This window comes from Mauremys mutica, chromosome 10 (assembly GCF_020497125.1).
Source record: "Mauremys mutica isolate MM-2020 ecotype Southern chromosome 10, ASM2049712v1, whole genome shotgun sequence".
Lineage (NCBI taxonomy): Eukaryota > Metazoa > Chordata > Testudines > Geoemydidae > Mauremys > Mauremys mutica.
Window position 1 is genome coordinate 84,087,381 of NC_059081.1, and position 20,148 is coordinate 84,107,528.

At 50.9% G+C, this 20,148-nt stretch overlaps 1 protein-coding gene and 1 pseudogene across 1 annotated transcript; one reads left to right on the plus strand and one right to left on the minus strand.

Moving 5' to 3' along the window:
- Positions 1 to 3,337: 3,337 nt before the first annotated feature.
- Positions 3,338 to 4,020, minus strand: LOC123343432 (annotated as a pseudogene).
- Positions 4,021 to 4,645: 625 nt separating this feature from the next.
- On the plus strand, positions 4,646 to 17,551 carry LOC123343431. The gene is made up of 2 exons (XM_044978556.1): positions 4,646 to 4,948; positions 15,919 to 17,551. Exons 1-2 carry the CDS (start codon positions 4,646 to 4,648, stop codon positions 17,227 to 17,229), a joined length of 1,614 nt encoding a protein of 537 aa, XP_044834491.1. The 3' UTR covers positions 17,230 to 17,551.
- Positions 17,552 to 20,148: the final 2,597 nt, after the last annotated feature.

Here is a 20,148-nt window from a genome sequence, read left to right on the forward strand (position 1 = left end):
GCCCCTTTGCCAGAGCCGCAGAGATACAACTGGGCATGGGCGGCGAGTTCCATAGCCACGTGGTGCTCGGGCACCAGCAGTATTTGGAGCCCAGGGGCCCAGCTCCACCAGTATTTGGGGCCGGGTGTCCTCCCCAGCCCCCCTCCCCCCGTGCCTCCCCTGTCCCCCTCTTGCCCCCCGGGGCCGGGACCATGGCTGCTACTCTGAAAACTGACACGCTGCCTCTTCCCTGCAGCTCAACGCTGCCTCCCTGCAGCAACTGCTGCCTCGGGGTCCTAGCGTCCCCAACTCACTGCCAGGGCAGACTGACTCTGAGCCTGCCCTTCCCCCTCAGACCCTTCCCTTTTCCGGCAGCACCCTCCAGCAGCACAGGTGTCCCGACCCCCCCCCCCCGCAGTCACCGCTCCTGCCCCAGGCTGGGCAAGAGGCAGCCCCATCCCTCACCCCCAGTGAGGCGACAGTCAGGGGCAACAGCAGGGGAGGAGGTGTATGCAGCACCCCCCGGCACCCACCACGGGGGAGGTGAGGGAGATTCCTGGACCTGAGAGGGGCCCCAGGAGCACATGCAGTGACCGTGGTGGGGGTGACTGTGCTGCTGGGGGGGCGGGAAAGGGGGGCTCCTCCCCCAGAGCTCACTGCTGCCGGCAGGGAAAGAGCCGAGGGGAGTCCTCCTCTCTGGCCCCTGTCCCAGAGCAGCCTCCCTGCACCCCAAACTCATCCCCAGCCCTGCCCCACCCCAGAGCCCACACCCCCAGTCACAGCTTTCAGCCCCCCCCACCGCATCCTCAGCCCTCTGACTGAACCCGGAGCCCCTCCAGCACCCCAAACACCTTATCCCCAGTCCCAGCCAGAGCCCTCATCCCCCTGCACCTCAACCCCCTGCCTGAGCGCTGAGCCACTCCAAACACCCCAAACACCTGATTCCCAGCCCCAGACAGAGTCCTCACCCCCTATGCCCCAATCCTCTGCCCAAGCCCTGAACCCCTTCCACACCCCAAACCCCTCATCTGCAGCCACACCCCACACCTCGGCACCCCATCCCATCCCCAAACTCCCTCCCAGAGCCTGCACCCTGCACCCCAATCCCCTACCCCAGCCTAAGGCCTGCACCCCAGACCTCCTTCCCCACCCAAACTCCCTCCCAGAGCCTTGGGCAGGTGGGGAGCGGAGTTTGGGCGGGGGTGGGTTCTGGGCACCACCAAAATTTCTACAAACCTGCCACCCCTGCAACTGGGTTAAGACAATTCTTGCAGGGGGACAAACCCACACTGACTCTCCCAAATACTCATAGGATCAATCCTTCCCCCAGCCAAGGGGTAAAGACCCCCCCAGGCTGCAGCCAAGCCGGCTGACACATGGAGGAAGGTGGGTTCATGGCCCCCCCTTCGCACTCCTTGGCAGATGAGGGGGAGGAGGTAGTGAGAGGACCTTAGCCCAGTTTCAAACCCAAAGGTGTTTTTTTTGGGGGGGGGTCACGCTGTCTGCAGTGGCTCACAGCCGTGAGTGCCGACTTCAAGGCACTGTCAGAAAACAAGGCAGACACCCCAAACTGGTGGTGGGTTCTATAGATTTCACCACGCCAGTGACAAACATGAACTCCTGGGTCACAGTACCAGTCTGACCAGGGAGTCACAGACAGTCCCCTGAGACTCTCCCGTCTCTCTTGCCACCCAGACAGAAAAGGTCACTTATACCAAATATCACATCCAGTTGGCCCCGTCCCAGGAGACCAGCCACTTACCCCAGATCAACTGGTACCCAAATCTGACACCAACGACAACGCTGGCAGCCAATTCTATAGCAAACTAACTAAAGGTTTATTAGCTAAGAAAAGGAAATGAAAGTTCTTGAGAGGTTAAAGCAGGTAAAATATATGTACAAGTGAGTCACGGGTTGTAATTCCAGACGATGGCAGTGCTGGAATAAACTGTCACTTTCCCAACAGTCTTTTCAAGGGCCCCAGACTGCCCCTTGGGATCTCCCTTTGCATCTGGTACCCTTCCCTGTGAGAGTCCAAACAGTCTGGAGAGCCAGATCCTGCCTTGAATCCGCACTTCTAGTTTCTTCTGAGAGCGAACAAGCCGACAGTGTCACTCCCCACGGGGACTTTTCCTCCACGGAGAGTGAGGGATGGATTTTGAGTCTTTGACCTCCAGGCATCACCCACAGTGGCCACTTGCTTTGAAATTAGCACTTTTCTGTTCATGTTCTTCATTTGCATCTTTGGTGGGTCATGTAGTTACCAGGGTAACACAATGTAAATATTCGCTGCTGCGTTATAATGGGTGCAGATCAGTAAACACAATGCACGCAGCACCCCACTGGTTTTCTTGAAGTTTAAACACCAAATACACTTTTATACAGTTAACAGTCACTTTGATCTATACGGGGGGATGGGGGGGACAGCTTGTGAGCCACATGCGGCTCTTTTATAGTTAAAGTCCCCCACACACTCCCCCATTCTCTGCCTACCAGACTGTTTGGGGGAAGCTCAGGGCTTCTGGCCTGTGGCAGGGGTGGGGGGTAGGGGTTTCTGCTCAGCAGGGAGGGGGGTATTGGGGCTTCAGCCTCATGGGAGGCAACTGTTGGGGCTCGGGGCTTCAGTGGGAGAGGAGTGTCAGCCCCAAGCCCTGGCAGGCACGCCCCATGTGGCGACCCCACAGAGCAGAAGCCCCTACCCCAGCACCCCGTCATGGTGCTGACACCCCGAGTCCCAGCAGGAGCGCCCCAGCTCCTGAACCTCTAAAGATTGACCTGGGGCTCTCGCATGAGCTGGCATCTGGTCTGCCAGTGTCACAGGGTGGCCAAAGAGCCACGTGAAAACTCCCCATGTGCACCCTACAAGTGTTATCTGACAGCCCAGACCTAGAACTGCTCTGAACCGTGCACTGGAAACTGGGCTGTAAGCATCCTGAAAGGGCCTGGTAGGACAGACACCCCTGGGATGGGAAATTGTTGTTGGCATCTCTGGATAGCGCTTGTGGGTTCAAACTGCCTGTGGTTGCTGGTTAAAGGGGCTTTGCTCGGTTTGGCCTGGAAGGGGGAAGAGGTGTGACAAATGTGAGAATACTGGTCATATTTTTCGGGTTCCTGTGTGTATCTGTGGGCTTTGCACAGCTACGTACTGAGTGTGAAGGGAAGGGAGAAGGAGTGTGACACACGCAGCCACCTGGTTGGAGAGCAGAGCTGTTAACACACAGACAGCATCCACACAAGTGAATGGAGGAGCGGGAGAGACACAAGAATTCCCATTCCCACCTAGCTACCAAGGACCGAGATCCCCCCACCTCTGTGCAGGGAAGCCCAGCAAAGACCCCTAGCAGGAGGACGAAGGGGAAAAGTACCAGGTGGAGGGGCTAAGTGCTGAGCTCACAGACACACGGAGCTCGCACCTGGGACTGACAGACGAAGCCACCGGGACAGACAGCGAGAGCTGAGATAGTTCCAGGGAGGCCTGGCATTGGCCAGGATGTGCTCTGGCTTAACCTTAACCACGGCTTGTCTCTGCTAATCTCAGGGCTTCCCTGTGCTGGGTCCCAGGTGACAAATAAACCCTGCTGTGTTAGGAAAGGGCTGCCAGGTGTAACGGCAAATGCTGGTAGCATGCATGAGCACCAGGTCCACCAAACTTCTTGGACTTGCAACGACAAGGATCTGCAACCAGTAAGGTCCCATCATACTGGATTAAGATGTCCTTGATTTCCTTCTTGGATGCTTCGCCAGCATACTTCTGATAATAAGCCACCAGTGCTTTGGAAACAGCTTGATGAATTGCGTAGATTTCTGCTACACGGCCACCACCCTTAACACGGACTCAGATGTCAACACCAGGAAAGCATTCCTTGCCGAGGGGGAGAACAGGATCAAGCAGTTTATACTGCAGGGTTCTAGGCTCAATCATTTCCAGGGGTCTTCCATGCACTTTAATGAGACCATTTCCTCTTTTGCAGTGAGCAACAGCAGTAGCTGTTTTCTTCTGCCTGAAGACCTGGGTGCTCTGCGGGGCCCCTTGGCCGGCATGGCTCCTCCTTCCAGTGGCCTTGCCGGGCAGATCTCACGGTGTGAAGCTGGAGGGCTGGAGCCCAAAAGCTCAGGCCAGGTGGCGGTGAGACCACATCACCCATCCTGAAGGACGAGTGGGACCCCTTGGGGTCTGGCCCATTGACATGGGGATCCTCCAAGGGACTGTTTAAAAGCTGGGGGTAGCACCGATCCTGTGGATCCGCGACATCTCGTGTCTAAGGAACTCTTCTTCGGCCACTGCGCCACTCTGCTCCTCTCTCGGACATCCCTCATTGCTTAAAACTCTTTGATCTGTCTCCCCACAATGAGCAAGGCTGGTCCCATGATCCATTTCTACCCTTCTTGCACAAGTCTCACCAGCAATAGCCTGGGCAGGCAGACAGAGACCAACATCCCCTGGGTGCATGTTAATGTTGGCTCCAAAAATTGGCATGATTCAGATTTCACCTTGATCTGAGAACAGATGGCGCAGGCCTGGCAGGGGGCTGACTGTGTTTACTTGGACAGCCCCTAGCAGGAGGCCTGCAATGAACTAGAATCAGGCGCAGCTCCCAGGAGCCTATAAACAGGAGGGGACCTAGCTGGGGTCTGACAGATTGCAGGTGCCCAGCACTCAGCGCCGATGTCTCATCGAACCATGGACTGGCTGATGCTCCTGGGCTGCGTCTCGCTGTGGCCGGGGATGGTGCTGGCTGAAGTGGGGTCATTCACTGGCTGCAACATGTATTTCTACCGAGATGCTGAGCCACGTGGCTTTGACACGGCCGACACGGCCGAGATCTGCCAGAGGTACAGCAATCTGTACCACTTTGCAACCCTCTATGACAGGCCCCAGCGGATCCCGCGCTGGTCGGCGTACACCCTGGGTGAGCCTAACTGCCCAGGGCAGGCCCAGAAGAGGAGCCAGTGGTTCGTGGAGCCCCAGGTCAGTCCCAGCGCTCTGCACGATGCACTCAGGGGTCGGAATCGCTCAGGAGCCTGTGAATAAGGGGGTGCAAGGGGAAGGGGTGGAGAAGGAAAAGGGGGAGGAGTCCCTCCTCAAGCGAGAAATTGAAAGTGACACTGAGCTGCAGTGCACAGAGGAGTAGAAGGGGACAGAGGAGGGAGGCACAGGGGGGATGATGCCCCGGGGGAGGGGGGTGAGATCCATGGGGAGGGAGGGAGATTTTGGAGGAGGGAGGGCAGAGGGTGAGATCTGGGGGAAGGGTGGGGGAAGGGTAGTGTGTTAGCTGACTCATTAGACATAGGATGATATCCAGGTGTGCCGGATCCCACACTTCTCCCACAAGCACCGGGGCAGGGCTGACATGTAACGAGCCCCCTAGGTACATCGCGAGAACCCCAGTCTGCTGAGAATGGTCAGCAGCACGTCTGCCACAGAGTCTCAGCCTCGCTGGAGGACAGAGCCGCCGCCTCGGGTACTGGGTGATGAAATCTGCCTCCCCCAGAATGCATTTCTTCCCTGCCCGGGTTGCCTTGCTGAGGGGCCCCACTCTTTCCATAGCCACCTTCTGAAAATGTGCCTCTCTGTTGGGCAGGGCTGAGGGCTCACAGGGCTGCATTCCCCTTGTCCCGGGCCATCCCCACCCTCTGGCAGGGGTCGCAGGACCTGTAGAGCTGCTGGACAGAGTCAGACTCCAGGCCAGTAGAAGTTCGGCAGCAGCCTTTGCTTGGATCCCCTGGAGAGAGGGAGGTCATGGGCCAGGTACAGTGGCCCACAGCGGTACCTCTGGGGGACCTCCAGCTGCCTCCTGACCCCCCAAGAGTTGACTGTCTCAGGTGGGACCCCACTCCTGGTACAGGAATCCTTCCCTGCCATCCTCCTTAGGCGGGGGCGGGGAGGGGGTGCACGTGCCACGCTGCAACCAGACAGGGCCCTCAGTGTCTCTGAGGAGGGATCCTTCTGCAGCTCCATCTGAAATTCAACTGCTGGGGCAGGGAGTGTGAACCATCCCTCCCCTCCTCGCTGATGGGGACTGGAGTCACAGCACTGCTTGCCTGGGCCTCAGTTTCCCTACATCATAGTCTCAGCCTCAGCCCCATCCAGTTCTGCCCCAGGAAGCACAGTTCCCCCAAGCCGGAGGTGACAGCTCGCTAGCCCCAAGCGTGATGGTCTGCGGCCCTGGTCAGGACTGGGTGGCGCGCTGTGGCTCTGGCCCCTGGTAAGGCCCAGGGTGCTCTGGGCACCATCCGGCCAGTCATCCAGATAATTTCTCATCAGCACATCTGCTGGTAACTGGTCATAGAATCAGAGGATGGGAAGGGACCTCGAGAGGTCATCTGGTCCAGTCCCCTGCACTCATGGCAGGACCAGCACCATCTAGATCATCCCTGACAGGTGTTTGTCCAACCTTAAAAATCTCCAGTGAGGGAGATTCCACAAACTCCCTAGGCAATTTATTCCAGTGTTTAACCATCCTGACAGGAAGATTTTTCCTAATGTCCAACCTAAACCTCCCTTGCTGCAATTTAAGCCCATCACTTCTTGTCCTGTCCTCAGAGGTTAAGAACAACAATTTTTCTCCCTCCTCCTTGTAACAATCTTTTAGGTACTTGAAAACTGTTATGTCCCCTCTCAGTCTTCTCTTCTCTGGACTAAACAAACCCAGTTTTTTCAGTCTTCCTTCACAGGTCATGTTTTCTAGTCCTTTAATCATTTTTGTTGCTCTCCTCTGGACTTTCTCCAATTTGTCCACATCCTTCCTGAAATGCGGTGCCCAGAACTGGACACAATACTCCAGTTGAGGCCTAATCAGTGCAGAGTAGAGCGGAAGAAGTACTTCTCGTACCTTGCTTTCAACACTCCTGCTAATACATCCCAGAATGAAGTTTGCTTTTTTTGCAACTACACTATTGACTCATATTTAGCTTGTTATCCACTATGACCCCCCCACACTTTTTTTGCAGTGTTCTTTCCTGGGCAGTGATTTCCCATTCTGCATGTGTGCAACTGATTGTTCCTTCCGAAGTGGAGCACATTTGTCCTTATTGAATTTCATGCTATTTACTTCAGACCATTTCTCCAATTTGTCCAGATCATTCTGAATTTTCATCCTATCCTCCAAAGCACTTGCAACCCCTCCCAGCTTGGTATCATCCGCAAACTTTATAAGTGTACTCTGTATGCCATTATGTAAATCATCGATGAATATATTGAACAGAAACACTATTGCAAAAAAAGCAAACATAATTCTGGGCTGTATTAGTTGGAGTGTTGTAAGCACTGGAATGGGTTCCCTAGGGAGGTGAGGGAATCTCCTTCCTTAGAGGTTTTTAAGGCCTGGCTTGACAAAGCCCTGGCTGGGATGATTTAGCGGAGGATTGGTCCTGCTTTGAGCACGGGGTTGGACTAGATACCTCCTGAGGTCCCTTCTATGAATCTATGATTCTATATTTCAGCTGGCTTAACAAACACTTCTTGTCTTTGTCGTTTAAGGAGTGAATATATGTGCCTGTAGTACGGTGCTTACCCTGCTCCTGCCCCGAAGGGCTTAAAACAGCCCTGGGGGAAGGTTGTGGCTGGGAGCTACTAAGCTGGGCTGATTGGGAAGTGGCTACAGCTGGGCCATGCCCCAATCAGGCCACAGCTGGCCCTATATAAGAGGCTGGGAGCCAGGCGCTAAGGAGTCTCTCTCTGGCTGTAGAGGGAGATGGGCCTGGCTGCAGGGAGCTAGAGGCAAAATTACCTGAATGGAGCAGGCCTGGGGAGTGGCAGAGGAGCTGGGGAGCTCCAGCCTGGAAAGCCCCAGGCTGTGGCCTAGCATTGGGCTAACAGGTACTGGGGATTGCAGAGGGCAGCCCAGAGGTAGGCTAAGGCAGCAGGTTCAACCCCCCCTTGCCAGTGGTGAGTGGCTGATACTGCAGCCTGCCCCAGGGCGTGGGGCTAGACAATGACTGGCAGTAGCCATACACTGAGGTGAGGTAGGGATAGAGGGTGGGGGTTTCCCAGGGAGAGGAGACCCTGAGACTGAGGGGTTATTGCCAGGGGGCAGCACCCCAGGTAAAAGGGCATCGGGTCCAGGGAGGGACATGGGGCCCAGAGGACAGGCAGATCACCAGCCTGCAGAGGGTGCTCTGGAGCTGGAATGAGCTAATTCCTGGAACAGACCAGCAGGTGCCGCAGGAGTGAGTCTGCTCATCTACAGTGCCCTAATTAGTCAACTTCTGGACTGAAGTCTTTGCTTCTTCCAGTAAGTTTTCAATGGATAGCTCTGATTGATCCAAGTGTAGCTTCCATTGCTGGACAGAGATCTACTAGTGTTGTAGCAGGTGCCTGGATGACATTGTTTAATGACCCAAGGGGTTTCAACAACAGACTTACAAGAAATAGTGGCAATTGTGTTCTCTGAACTTAGTAGCAAAAATAATCCACCAGCCTCACTTAGATCCGTCCCATCTCAGTAAATACTTTCCAAAGCCAGTAATAACAGTTGCAGTAATTGTTAGGGGGCTTATTCCTCCACCCTCTCACTTCCCTGGTCCTTCTTGCATGAACAAAGAGCAACAATACCCGAAGTCCAAAGGCGCAAACAATTCGATGTTTATTGGGGTGAACTTCCAGCATGATTCCAGTTTCCTTCCTTAGTGTCCCCCTTCCCAGCTCTGACACCACAGAACCTTGCCTGTGTCCCTGTTTCTGTTCCCATCCCCTGTTTCCATTTCCCACTTTAGCAAAACATGATCCCTATCCCCATCCCCATCCCAAGTCCCTGTTCCCATCCCCCACCCCCCCTTACTTCCTGTTAACTGCAGACTATATAGTAAAACTTGAGTTCTGTTTAGCTAGACCTTAACCAATCATTTTACTGACATTTAACTAACCAACCCTAACATTGTAACATGGTTATTTAACTAATTATATCCCACCACCTTAATTGGTTTACACCCAACAAAATTAATTATACAGCAGACAGAAGCAATCACAGAACCAGACAGAGACCATGCAAATAAACACACAAAACAATAAAGAAGTGAGGATTTCACAACTACATCTATACAGACATAAGGTTTTTCCAGCTGTGTCTATTGATAAGTGAGTTCTTGCCATACAGGCTGCTATCAAACTAAGTTTCCTTTTACATCTTTTAGGCTCCTCCATTTCTCTGGAGGTGATAGATCGGATCACCTTCCTAACAGCCCCAGATTGCCTGATTTCAATATGACTAAACAGGGCCTCAGACTGTCACAGTAAGAGAAGACCATTACACAGACAGACAGTGATTTTTGATTCTTTCTTTTATATCTCTATAACTAGCTAAGTGATAAGAATACAACTAAATTCTTAAAGTATAGGCCTTTGCAAACAGGCCTGAATATCGATATCCTAACAATAATTTTAAAACAACAGCCAAGGATTGTTCATAAGAAAGCCAGTGGATTTTCCCAAGTTGGACTAATTTGAACTTCAGTCCCAGTGTATCTTCTATATTTTCCATGATATTCAGTCTTTTTGGACTCTTGCTGAAAAAGAGTATAATGAAGACGTTAGATTTGTAGCTTTTTTAATCCCTTTTGAAGATTCCGCAGCTCATACTAGCACTAGCTGGAGTAGATGGCCTCTGCAGTGTGTATAGGAGAGATTAGGGTTACACTTTTCTCTGAGCAAAGCTTGCACTCCACCATGTCTTCCAGAGAAGTTTGCAGCTCCATCAAATGCACAAGCAGCCATCTGTTTGGGGTTCACCCGACAAACATTTAACTCTTCTAAGATGTGGGTTATCACAGCTGAAGCTGATGTGTCTTCTATAACTTGAACATCTGGAAATTCATCTACTAACCTACCACTGATATCAGAATAACATACACAATGACTTAATACTTGACACCCATTTGCATCAGTGCGTTCATCAGCCATGTGTGGAATTTTTTTAAATGCGGCGAGAGAGGTCTTCATTTTTTTAACTGCTGAGTCTTTCACTGTTGCACCATATGCTTCTAACCAGTCAGTTGAGTTTCTTGCAGAAAGCTAGTGAGCATTTGTCGGTCTTGTTCGGAACCAGTGTTCAGCTTCAGGATTAATATGTGACAATGAACTTAACATTGGCCTCCAGTTTGTAGTGTGTGGTATCTCTTGTTTAAATAGAAAGTTTGAAGTGACATCCACGTTTGTTTGTATAAACTGTGTTGTGTCTCCAGGATTCTTAACAGCCTCATTAAGTATTCTAAAATTGGCTTTGACAGTGACTGGCTTATAAGGCTTTCTGCATGTTGGTGCAGTCCAGAGGCTGGGAGTTTTGCAGCCTTTTCACATAGTTTGTCAGCATTGGCTTTGCTGATCAGTCTGGCCAACCAAACTTCTTCCCTTTTACTATATAAATCCAGGGTATGCTCACATCTTGAATACTGCATGTAGTCCCGGTCGCCCCATCTCAAAAAAGATATGTTGGAGTTGGAAAGGGTACAGAACAGGGCAACTAAAATTATTAGGTCTATGGAACAGCTTCCATATGAGAAGAGATTAGACAGACCTGGGGGACTTTCCAGCTTGGAAAAGAGACGACTAATGGGGAATGTGCTAGACATCTATAAAATCTTGACTGGGTATGAAGAAAGTGAAAAGCTTCCTCATATAACTCAAGAACTAGGAGTCATCCAAACCCAATGATATTAATAGGCAGCAGGTTTAAAACAAACAAAAGGAAGAATGTCCTCACACAATGCACAGTCACCCTGTGGAGCTCTTTGCCAGGGGATGTTGTGAAGGCCAAAACTAGAACTAGATAAGTTCCTGGAGGATATGTCCATCAATGGCTATTAGCCAGGAACTCCCAACACCAGCCAAAATTGGTCACTGGGACAACACAGCTCTGTCTGATGGATACCTAAGCAGAGTAGGTGAGTTCATGTAAATACGGTCTGGTCCTGAAGATTTTTCCCTACCCCGGCTCATCATTAGCTGTCAGCAGAGAACTCATTCAGACCTTGCTTATGTAAGTAGAGTCAGGATGAGCTCTACCCTGACATCTGGTGGTGAATTATGGCAAGCATGGAAAAGAACTTTGGGGGCTGATCTTGTTTGCATAAGCATACCCACCCCACCTAGCATGCGTCGATGGCAGCCCAAAATGGTAACTTTGACAGCTATGCAATCCCCAATTTCTCTGTTATTGGGGTAGGAGGAATAAAGTATTGTATCCCTGATTATGTGAATGAGAGACTATGAAACTGTTTTATGACAGAGGGTCTCACCAGCAACTAAGTAGCACTCGCTAGACAAGGGACATGGGTTCCAAAACCCAGTGAATGGAGGGTGGTTGGGACAGGGGTGTGTACCTGATCATATGGGATCCTTCTGAGTGCCTAGCACAACAATTTAGGATTTCAAAAGGGCTAACTTTACTAAATTAAGGCGACTAGTTAGGGAAGTGGATTGGACTAACATATTTAGGGATCTAAAGGCGGAAGACACCTGGGATTATTTCAGGTTGAAGTTGCAGGAGCTGTCAGAGGCCTGTATCCCGAGAAAGGGAAAACGGTCCGTAGGTAGCAGTTTTAGACCGAGCTGGATGAGCAAGCGTCTCAGAGGGGTGATTAAGAAAAAACAGAAAGCGTACAAGGAGTGGAAGATGGGAGGGATCAGCAAAGAAACCTACCTTATTGAGGTCAGAGAGTGTAGGGATGCAGTGAGAAAGGCCAAAAGCCGGGTAGAGATGGACCTTGCGAAGGGAATTAAAACGAATAGTAAAAGGTTTTTTAGCCGTATAAATAGGAAGAAAACCAAAAAAGAAGAAGTGGGACCGCTTAAAACTGTAAACGGAGTGGAGATTAAGGATAAACTAGGCATGGCACAATATCTAAACGAATATTTTGCCTCGGTCTTTAATGAGGCTAATGAAGGGTTTAGGAATAGTGGCAGAGTGACTGATGGGAATGAAGGTGCGGAGTTGGAAATTACAGTATCTGAGGTAGAAGCCAAACTTGAACAGCTTAACGGTAGTAAATCAGGCGGCCCGGATAATCTTCATCCTAGAATATTAAAGGAATTGGCGAGTGAAATTGCAAGCCCGTTAGCGATAATATTTAACGAATCTCTAAACTCGGGGGTTGTACCGTTTGATTGGAGATTAGCTAATATAGTTCCTATTTTCAAGAAGGGGAAAAAAAGTGACTCGGGTAACTACAGGCCTGTTAGATTAACATCTGTAGTATGTAAAGTCATGGAAAGAATATTAAAGGAGAGAGTAGTTACGGACCTTGAGGTCAATGGCAATTGGGACAAATTACCACATGGTTTTATGAAAGGTAGATCGTGCCAAACCAACCTGATCTCCTTCTTTGAGAAAGTAACAGATTTTTTTAGACAAGGGAAATGCGGTGGATCTAATATATCTTGATTTCAGTAAGGCGTTTGATATGGTACCGCATGAAGAATTACTGGTTAAATTGGAAAAGATGGGGATCGAAATGAAAATCCAGAGGTGGATAAAGAACTGGTTAAAGGGGAGACTGCAGTGGGTCGTATTGAAAGGTGAGCTGTCGGGTTGGAGGGAGGTTACCAGTGGAGTTCCTCAAGGTTCGGTTTTGGGTCCAATCTTATTCAATCTATTTATCATTGACCTCGGAACCAAAAGTAGAAGTGGGCTGATAAAGTTTGCGGATGACATGAAGTTGGGAGGTATTGCCAATTCGGAGAAGGACCGGCATATCCTCCAGGGAGATTTGGATGACCTTGTAAACTGGAGTATTAGTAATAGGATGAAATTCAATAGTGAGAAGTGTAAGGTTATGCATTTAGAGATGACTAACAGGAATTTTAGTTATAAGCTGGGGATGCACCAGTTGGAAGTAACGGAAGAGGAGAAGGACCTCGGAGTCCTGGCTGATCGCAGGATGACTATGAGTCGGCAATGTGATGTGGCCATTAAAAAAGCTAATGTGGTCTTGGGATGCATTAGGTGAGGTATTTCTAGTAGAGATAAGGAGGTGCTAGTCCCGTTATATAAGGCATTGGTGAGACCTCATTTGGAGTATTGTGTGCAGTTTTGGTCTCCCATGTTTAAGAAGGATGAATTCAAACTGGAACGGGTACAAAGAAGGGCCACTAGAATGGTCCGAGGAATGGAAAGCCTGTCGTATGAAAGGAGACTTGAGGAGCTCGGTTTGTTTTCCTTAACCAAAAGAAGGTTGAGAGGAGATATGATTGCTCTCTTTAAATATATCAGAGGGATAAATACCAGGGAGGGAGAGGAATTATTTCAGCTCAGTACTAATGTGGACACGAGAACAAATGGACATAAATTGGTAGTCGGGAAGTTTAGGCTTGTAATTAGACGAAGGTTTCTAACCATCAGGGGAGTGAAATTCTGGAACAGCCTACCGAGGGAAACAGTGGGGGCGAAGGACCTCTCTGGCTTTAAGATTAAGCTTGATAAGTTTATGGAGGGAATGGTTTGATAGGATAACGTGATTTAGTCAATAGGTCAATAACGTGCCACCACTGGTAATTAGTACCGAGGGTCAATGTTGGGATATTGAAAGTCTTTTTCCTGAGTGTCTGGCTGGAGAGTCTTGCCACATGCTCGGGGTTCAGCTCATCGCCATATTTGGGGTCGGGAAGGAATTTTCCTCCAGGGTAGATTGGCAGTGGCCCTGGAGGTTTTTCGCCTTCCTCCGCAGCATGGGGCAGGGGTCGCTTGCTGGAGGATTATCTGCTACTTGAAGTCTTTAAATCAGGATTTGGGGACTTCAACAGCTGAGTCAAGGGAGAGAATTATTTCAGGAGTGGGTGGGTCAGCTTTTGTGGCCTGCATCTTGCGGGAGGTCAGACTAGATGATCATAATGGTCCCTTCTGATCTTAAGTTCTATGATTCTATGATTCTATGAATTGTACCTCCCTCTCAACTGCTGAATAGCAGAGCTAATTTTGATTCCATTAAGAATCTAGTTAGAGGGTGCTGAGAAGAATTCTCTTTGGGCCAATGGTGCACCAGCACAAATTATTAAAAGAGCTGAACTTATTGACCTGAGATCACTGAGTGCTGTGTTAACTAGTGGGGGAGCAGAGCAGTTTCAGGGTGGTTGGAGTAGAGCAGCTTGCAGGGATAGCTGGAGTAGTTCATGGGATGGCTGGTGGAGTGGAGCAGCTTGTGGGACAGTTGGAGCGGCCCACGGAACAGCAAGAGGAGCAGCTGGTGGAGCAGAGGTGTTTGTGGTGAAGGCTGCAGCAGAACTCCACGGAGAGGCAGGGCAGTGAGCCTTGGACCAAGTAAGGTGCCCCTTAACACCATGTGTGCCCCCCCCCCCCGCCTGCAATTCCACCCAGGCTGGGGGGGTAAAACTCTGCAGATGAACTTTTGAACTCTGGGGTGGCACTGACCATGGACAGAGACTTTTGGGTTGTTGGACTTTGGTGTGATTTGGACTTAAGACCCTGAGGGGAACAGGACACTGCCAAAACTTACTTGGAGGTGGGTCTTTTGCTCATGATTTGTGTTATGAATCCTGTTTGTGGTGTTTCCCCAACGTAATGCCACATTGTTTCCCTCTTTTATTAAAAGGGTTTTGCTACACTCAGACTCTGTGCTTGCGAGAGGGGAAGTATTGCCTCCTGGAGGTGCCCGGGGGGGTGGTATGTAATTGTCTCAGGTCACTGGGTGGGGGCTCGAGCCAGTTTTGCGTTGTGTTATTGAAACAGCACCCCTGGAGACTGAACCCGGCCCTTGTTGCTGCCAGCTCAGAGGGGCAGAAGGGTTACACTTACAAAACATAATTTTAAATGATAATATTGGCCAACGTTGCCAAAACGGATGTGCCAACATTGTCAGAAAAAACAACAGCTGTGTGAGGAAGCTAGTCTTTGTTCACACTTTTCAACCTATTATACTTTTTCAGAAACAAGTATTTTATCATACACTGCATATGTTTTTATAATGTGTATTAGTGTTTCAATTTCAATTCAAATTTCCAACCAATGACTATATTGGCAACGCTGCATGTAACTAATTGACCATGAGGGGAGGGGGCCTTGGGGAAATTGTGGGGGGGAGGTGTACAGCCCCTTGTGGGGGTGTAGGGAAGGCCCGGTTTCACTGAATTAAGTCTCCTGCCGCATCTCAGTAGGTGAGCTCAGACAGAGCGGAGCAGCAGTCGCGAGGCATTGGGCTGCCGGCGCCTCTAAGAACCCAGCCCTGGGAAGCCCAGGCTGAGATGCACCGTACTGTGGGAAGGGAATAAAACTGCTCCTCTGCTCCACTCACACTATTTTTGCAAACACGGGTGTCTCGGTCCACTGGGGTAACTGCTGCCCGCTGTGCCCCGCATGTGCCAGGTTTTGCCCTGGGTCACCCTCGGGCAGTGCCTCACCCCTGAGCATAACCAAGCTCCTTCGCCCCCATACCTAATTTTGCCTTCAGCCCCTACCCTAACTCTGCCTCCAGCTGCTTCACCCCCCCGCCCCGGGCCAGTCAATTTCCACGCCCTGCTCAGACCCTGGCCACCCTCTCCTCTGATTTCCTCCTTTGCCCCTTTTTAACCCCTGTAAAAAGCCGTCAGCAGAAACTTATGCCACTTAAGGGCAATGGGAAGGGCAGTGGCTTCAGCAGATATTACTGAGCATGCTCAGTCTGTGTGAGTATGCTCAGTGCACCCTAAGTAGCACATTCCTACACTACACCCTGGCATGGGCTGCCCTGCTGCATGGAGTATGGGGGCAGTGGGGTGAGATCCTGGGGATGTGAGGGGCAGGAGGTGCTCTTCCGGGAGGAAAGGGGGGAGAGGCAGATGAGGCATGGGAAGGGGGTGTCCTGGGGGATGGAGGGAAGGAGGGAAGACCCCAGGGAGGGAGGGACAGGGGTGAGATCCTGGGGGAGAGGAGGGTCCAGGGTGTGTGTGAGATCCCACAAGAGGCAGGAGGAGCCCAAACAAAGCCAAGATGTTTTGACCTTGTGTCTCTCCAGCTGGCTCATCCAGATGAGTCCCCAGAAATGACGACGGAGGCTGAGTCAACACTGAGCCTGGACGAGTGGAGATCCAGCCAGGCCATCAATGAGGACTATGAAGACACGTCATACGACCGGGGCCACCTGAACCCAAACGCCTTCCAGTATAATGATGACCACACGGCCACCTTTACCCTCACCAACGCCGTCCCCATGAACCCCTATTTCAACCGGGTCCACTGGTCCAAGCTGGAGAAAACCCTCAAGGCACAGCTAACTGGGAGCTGCAGAAATGCGGGAGGCAAACCCTACCTGGTGACAGGGGCTGTTCCCAGCGACAGTGAGAAAATCCCCATAGAGGCGGAGGACAAAGAAGGGGACCGTAACCGGCCATACAACCGGGTCTCGGTACCCAGCCACGTCTGGACAGCTGTTTGCTGCGACCATGGGGACAACAACCGCAAATTCTCCTTCGCCTTCATAGGAGAGAACAAGGAGGCATCCGGTCTTCAAATCATCCCCGTGGAGCAGCTAAACACAGAGCTATCACGTCTGTACAAGACTCCTGGGCCAGTCGAGGTCTTTGCAGATGACTGTGGCTCCGAGAGCCAGAAAGGACAAGAGGTTTTATCAGCAATGAAGAAAGCCTTGTACAATATCTTCCAGATCTTGCTAACGGACCCTTACTCCCAGCTAGTGAAGAGGCGTAAACTGGACAGGGAGACCAGCCAGGTGATGACAAGCCAGACCCTGGATCAGAAGAAGATGCAGCTGACGGGCATTGGGTTCCTGGTGGGTATTTCCAGGCTGGCAGATGGGCACAGCCAGTTTGAGAAGACGTACGAACAGGACAACCTGGCCCCTGCTGTAGCTAGACTAGCAAGAGCTGCTGACGATTCGGAGCTGTACATTAGAGTAACAGCCCCAGGGTGGCCCTGTGTTGAGGAGTTCTGTGGGTATCAGGGATACGCCTACAGCTGGTGTTACACGTCTGACAGCAATGACTGGGATTACTGCTGTACAGGGAAGTGCACAGTGAACCCAGCATCTAAACTATACCAGTGCCCACGAGGAGATGGCTCCACCATACAATGCTCACCCCAGTACTCCACGATGACCGTCTCTGGGAAGGTCTGTCGGGCTGACCATCCATGTGGCCTTTATGAGGAAAAATACTTCTGGTGCTATATAGATTATAAAGACAACTGGGACTATTGCTGCTCCCCGCAGCACAACTGTGGTACCCACGGCTATGGCTACCAGTGGTGTTACATCGAGGACCCAGAGAAGTCCTGGGAGTTCTGCACCATGCGAATTACCCCCTGGTGAGGGAAGGGGCAAGTGGATGCTTGACTGGCTCCTTCACACCAAAGCCGAGAAGAAATGAATCAGCTGCCTTCAACTATTAGTGCTATAGGCCCCACCCCTCGGCTGCAGCGACTCCGCCCATTTCCTCCATCTGTCTCTTTAGATTTTAAAATGCCATAAAAAAAATCTCCCTCCCACCCAGAATTTTAGACAGCAATTTCCACAGGAGAGTCTCTTCCACCACCTGCCCTGGGTTCAAAGGTCTCCATGTAACAGGACTGGGCTCCATCTTTAAAACCAGCTACAGACTTTGGATACTTGACTTCAGACACTATAAAGAAGGCTGGTTTGCACAAAATGCTGAGCACCTGGCCTCTCCGACACAAGCCACCATTGGGGGACATTTTTAAAGGTGCCTCAGGAGTTTAGGAGCACAAGTCTCATTTGAAGTCACTGGAAGCGGTGCTCCTAAATCTCCCAGATGGTTTGAAATGTATCCCCTTTAAAGCTTCTCATGTTGTGCACCCAAAACACAGGCATCTAAGCTTTGTCATTAGAATTGGTTGGGAGGAAAGACAGTGAAGTCAATGATGGCATCATTCCATCATTCAGATGGTTTTTAAAAGTCTTTTTGTGCAGGAATTTTCCACAGATTTTTTTTTAATCAAAATTGGCTCAAATTTTAAGCAATGAGAGGATTAGCCATTGGAGCAACGTAGTGGGAATGTGATGGATTTTCTGTCACTTCAGGTCTTTATATCAGGCTAGGATATTGTTGTAAAAGATCTGTTCTCATTCAACAACCCGGTATTGGTCTCAGTGCAGGAATCACTAGGTGAAGTTCTCTGGCTTGTGTGGCACAGGAGCTCAGACATGATGGTTAGAAAGGTCCCTTCTGGCTCATTGCTGTACATTAATCTATCAATCAGATTCGCTTTTACCAAGATACTCTTGAGTAACTGGGGCCTTCAGATCATGTGCTGGGACGTGGCGTGGGTGGAAGTTCAGAAAACATTGCAATAACCTGTAACAGTGACGATTGATCTGAGGGTTATGAGAAGGGCTCAGAAAGACAGGATTTGTCCAAAGAAAAATGCAGCCCCAGCACTGTATTAGGATCATGACTGATAAAGCAAAAGAGGACAGACTCAGAGGTCAATTGACCAAGCATGGTATGTCAGAAATCAGGATAATTATCGAATGAACTAATGAGGGGATTCTCCATTCCGCCTCCCCCACACATCCTTTTTAGAGCTTCAAAGGGAGACTTTGGGGTCCAGGAAGTGTGGAATGGACTCCTGGGGGAAGGCCAGCAGGACCCTGGTTTGCTCCAGAGACTCTCTCCTTCACGGGTGAGCCTGGATCACCAGGACATCCAGGCCAGCACCCTGGCGAGGACACCTGGCCATCACTGCTGGACCAGCAAACACCCTGCCTGAGACAGGTGAGCTCCTGCTCTGTCTGCCCTCCCCTCACGTCCCTCTTTCCCTTCTCCACTCTCTTCCTCCTCTGCTATCTCTCTCTCTGCTGTTCCCCTGACCCTGCAGCCAGCTGCTTGACAGGGCACCAGCACGACAGGAGGCTCTGCCCTGTCTGAGACAGGCCAGTGAAGGAGAGGGACCAGGCCATACCAGTCAGATGAGGTCCCTGAGCCAGGGGCAAGAGCAACGGGTAACATGGCCAATCTGCCAGCCCAGTGCCAAAGCCTACGTCTGTGACTGACCAGGCACCTAGTGCTGAGAGCATCAACCAAAGCTGCATTTCCCCCACTCATACTGTGCTGTCTCTTCTCCCGCATTGTGTCTGTCTGTCTGTCTTGCCAAGAGCAAGACAGGGAACCATCATTCACAAGAATCAGCTCAGAGCCCCACCACAGAACTAGCCCTTTTGTCCCCAATACAAAGGGTCGCTCACCAGGACGAGATACTGTAACCCAGATCCTCACGCTGAAAAAGGGGCTTGCTTAGGCTTCTCGTCCTTAATGCTCCATTTCAGTCCCAGAATGATTTGGGCTTTGTTTTCAATCCTTTTTCTCATGTGTAGCTTAATCAATCAATTGTATTAAACTGTGGCATGGATTTTCTAGTGTGTTTGTCGTGGGTCTGAGCAGCAGGGCCAGTCTTGGTTTTTTGCTGCCCCAAGCAAAAAAATAAACAAACACGGAGTGCCACCACCGCCGAAGCACCAAAAAAAAAAAAAAAGCTGGAGTGCCACCGCCGAAGGTGTTGGCCCAAAGGACTGGAATGCTGCCCCTTGAGAAGTGTCGTCGGAAGCACATGCTTGGGATGTTGGTGCCTGGAGCCGGCCCTGGGCCCAGTTACTACAACATACTCCAGTGTCGCTCCAGCAAAACTCCCCCAGCAGAACAAGCACCTGGTGGGACAAGCACAGGGTCTGACTGATCATCCTCTCTGGGGATGGCTAGGAATTCCCCTCCCCGCCAAGTGAGACTGGCAGTGACCGTGGGAGCAGTTTCCCTTCCTTGGCTGCAAGGGATGAGGGTCACTTGCCGGATTATCTGGGCATCTCTCACTTAACCAGTTCCCTGCCATTGCAGTGAACTCAGGCACTGATGCATCTCGGTTCCCCCTAGCCACTCCCCATGGCATGTCAGTTGAGTCTTCTGTGAGCTGTGACACTGATTGTTGGGTGTAGTGTGTGGGTGCTGGAGGGAGGCCTACTGGGGGTGAGACTAGGTGAGCTGGTGGGTCCTTCTGGTGTTAAATTCTATGACTTTGACTGTGTGTTTTTCTGAGCTAGGGGCCAATAATCATTGCAATTCAGCGACAGCTGGATGCCCGGCTTCCTTAGGCTGTGTTGATGATCCCAGCCCATGGTTAAAGTGACCTTTCCCATCACATTTGTCCTGCTTTGGACAATTCCAAAATCCAAGCTCAGAACGGCATCACCTTCCACACTAGGGAGTTCTTCATCCATTAG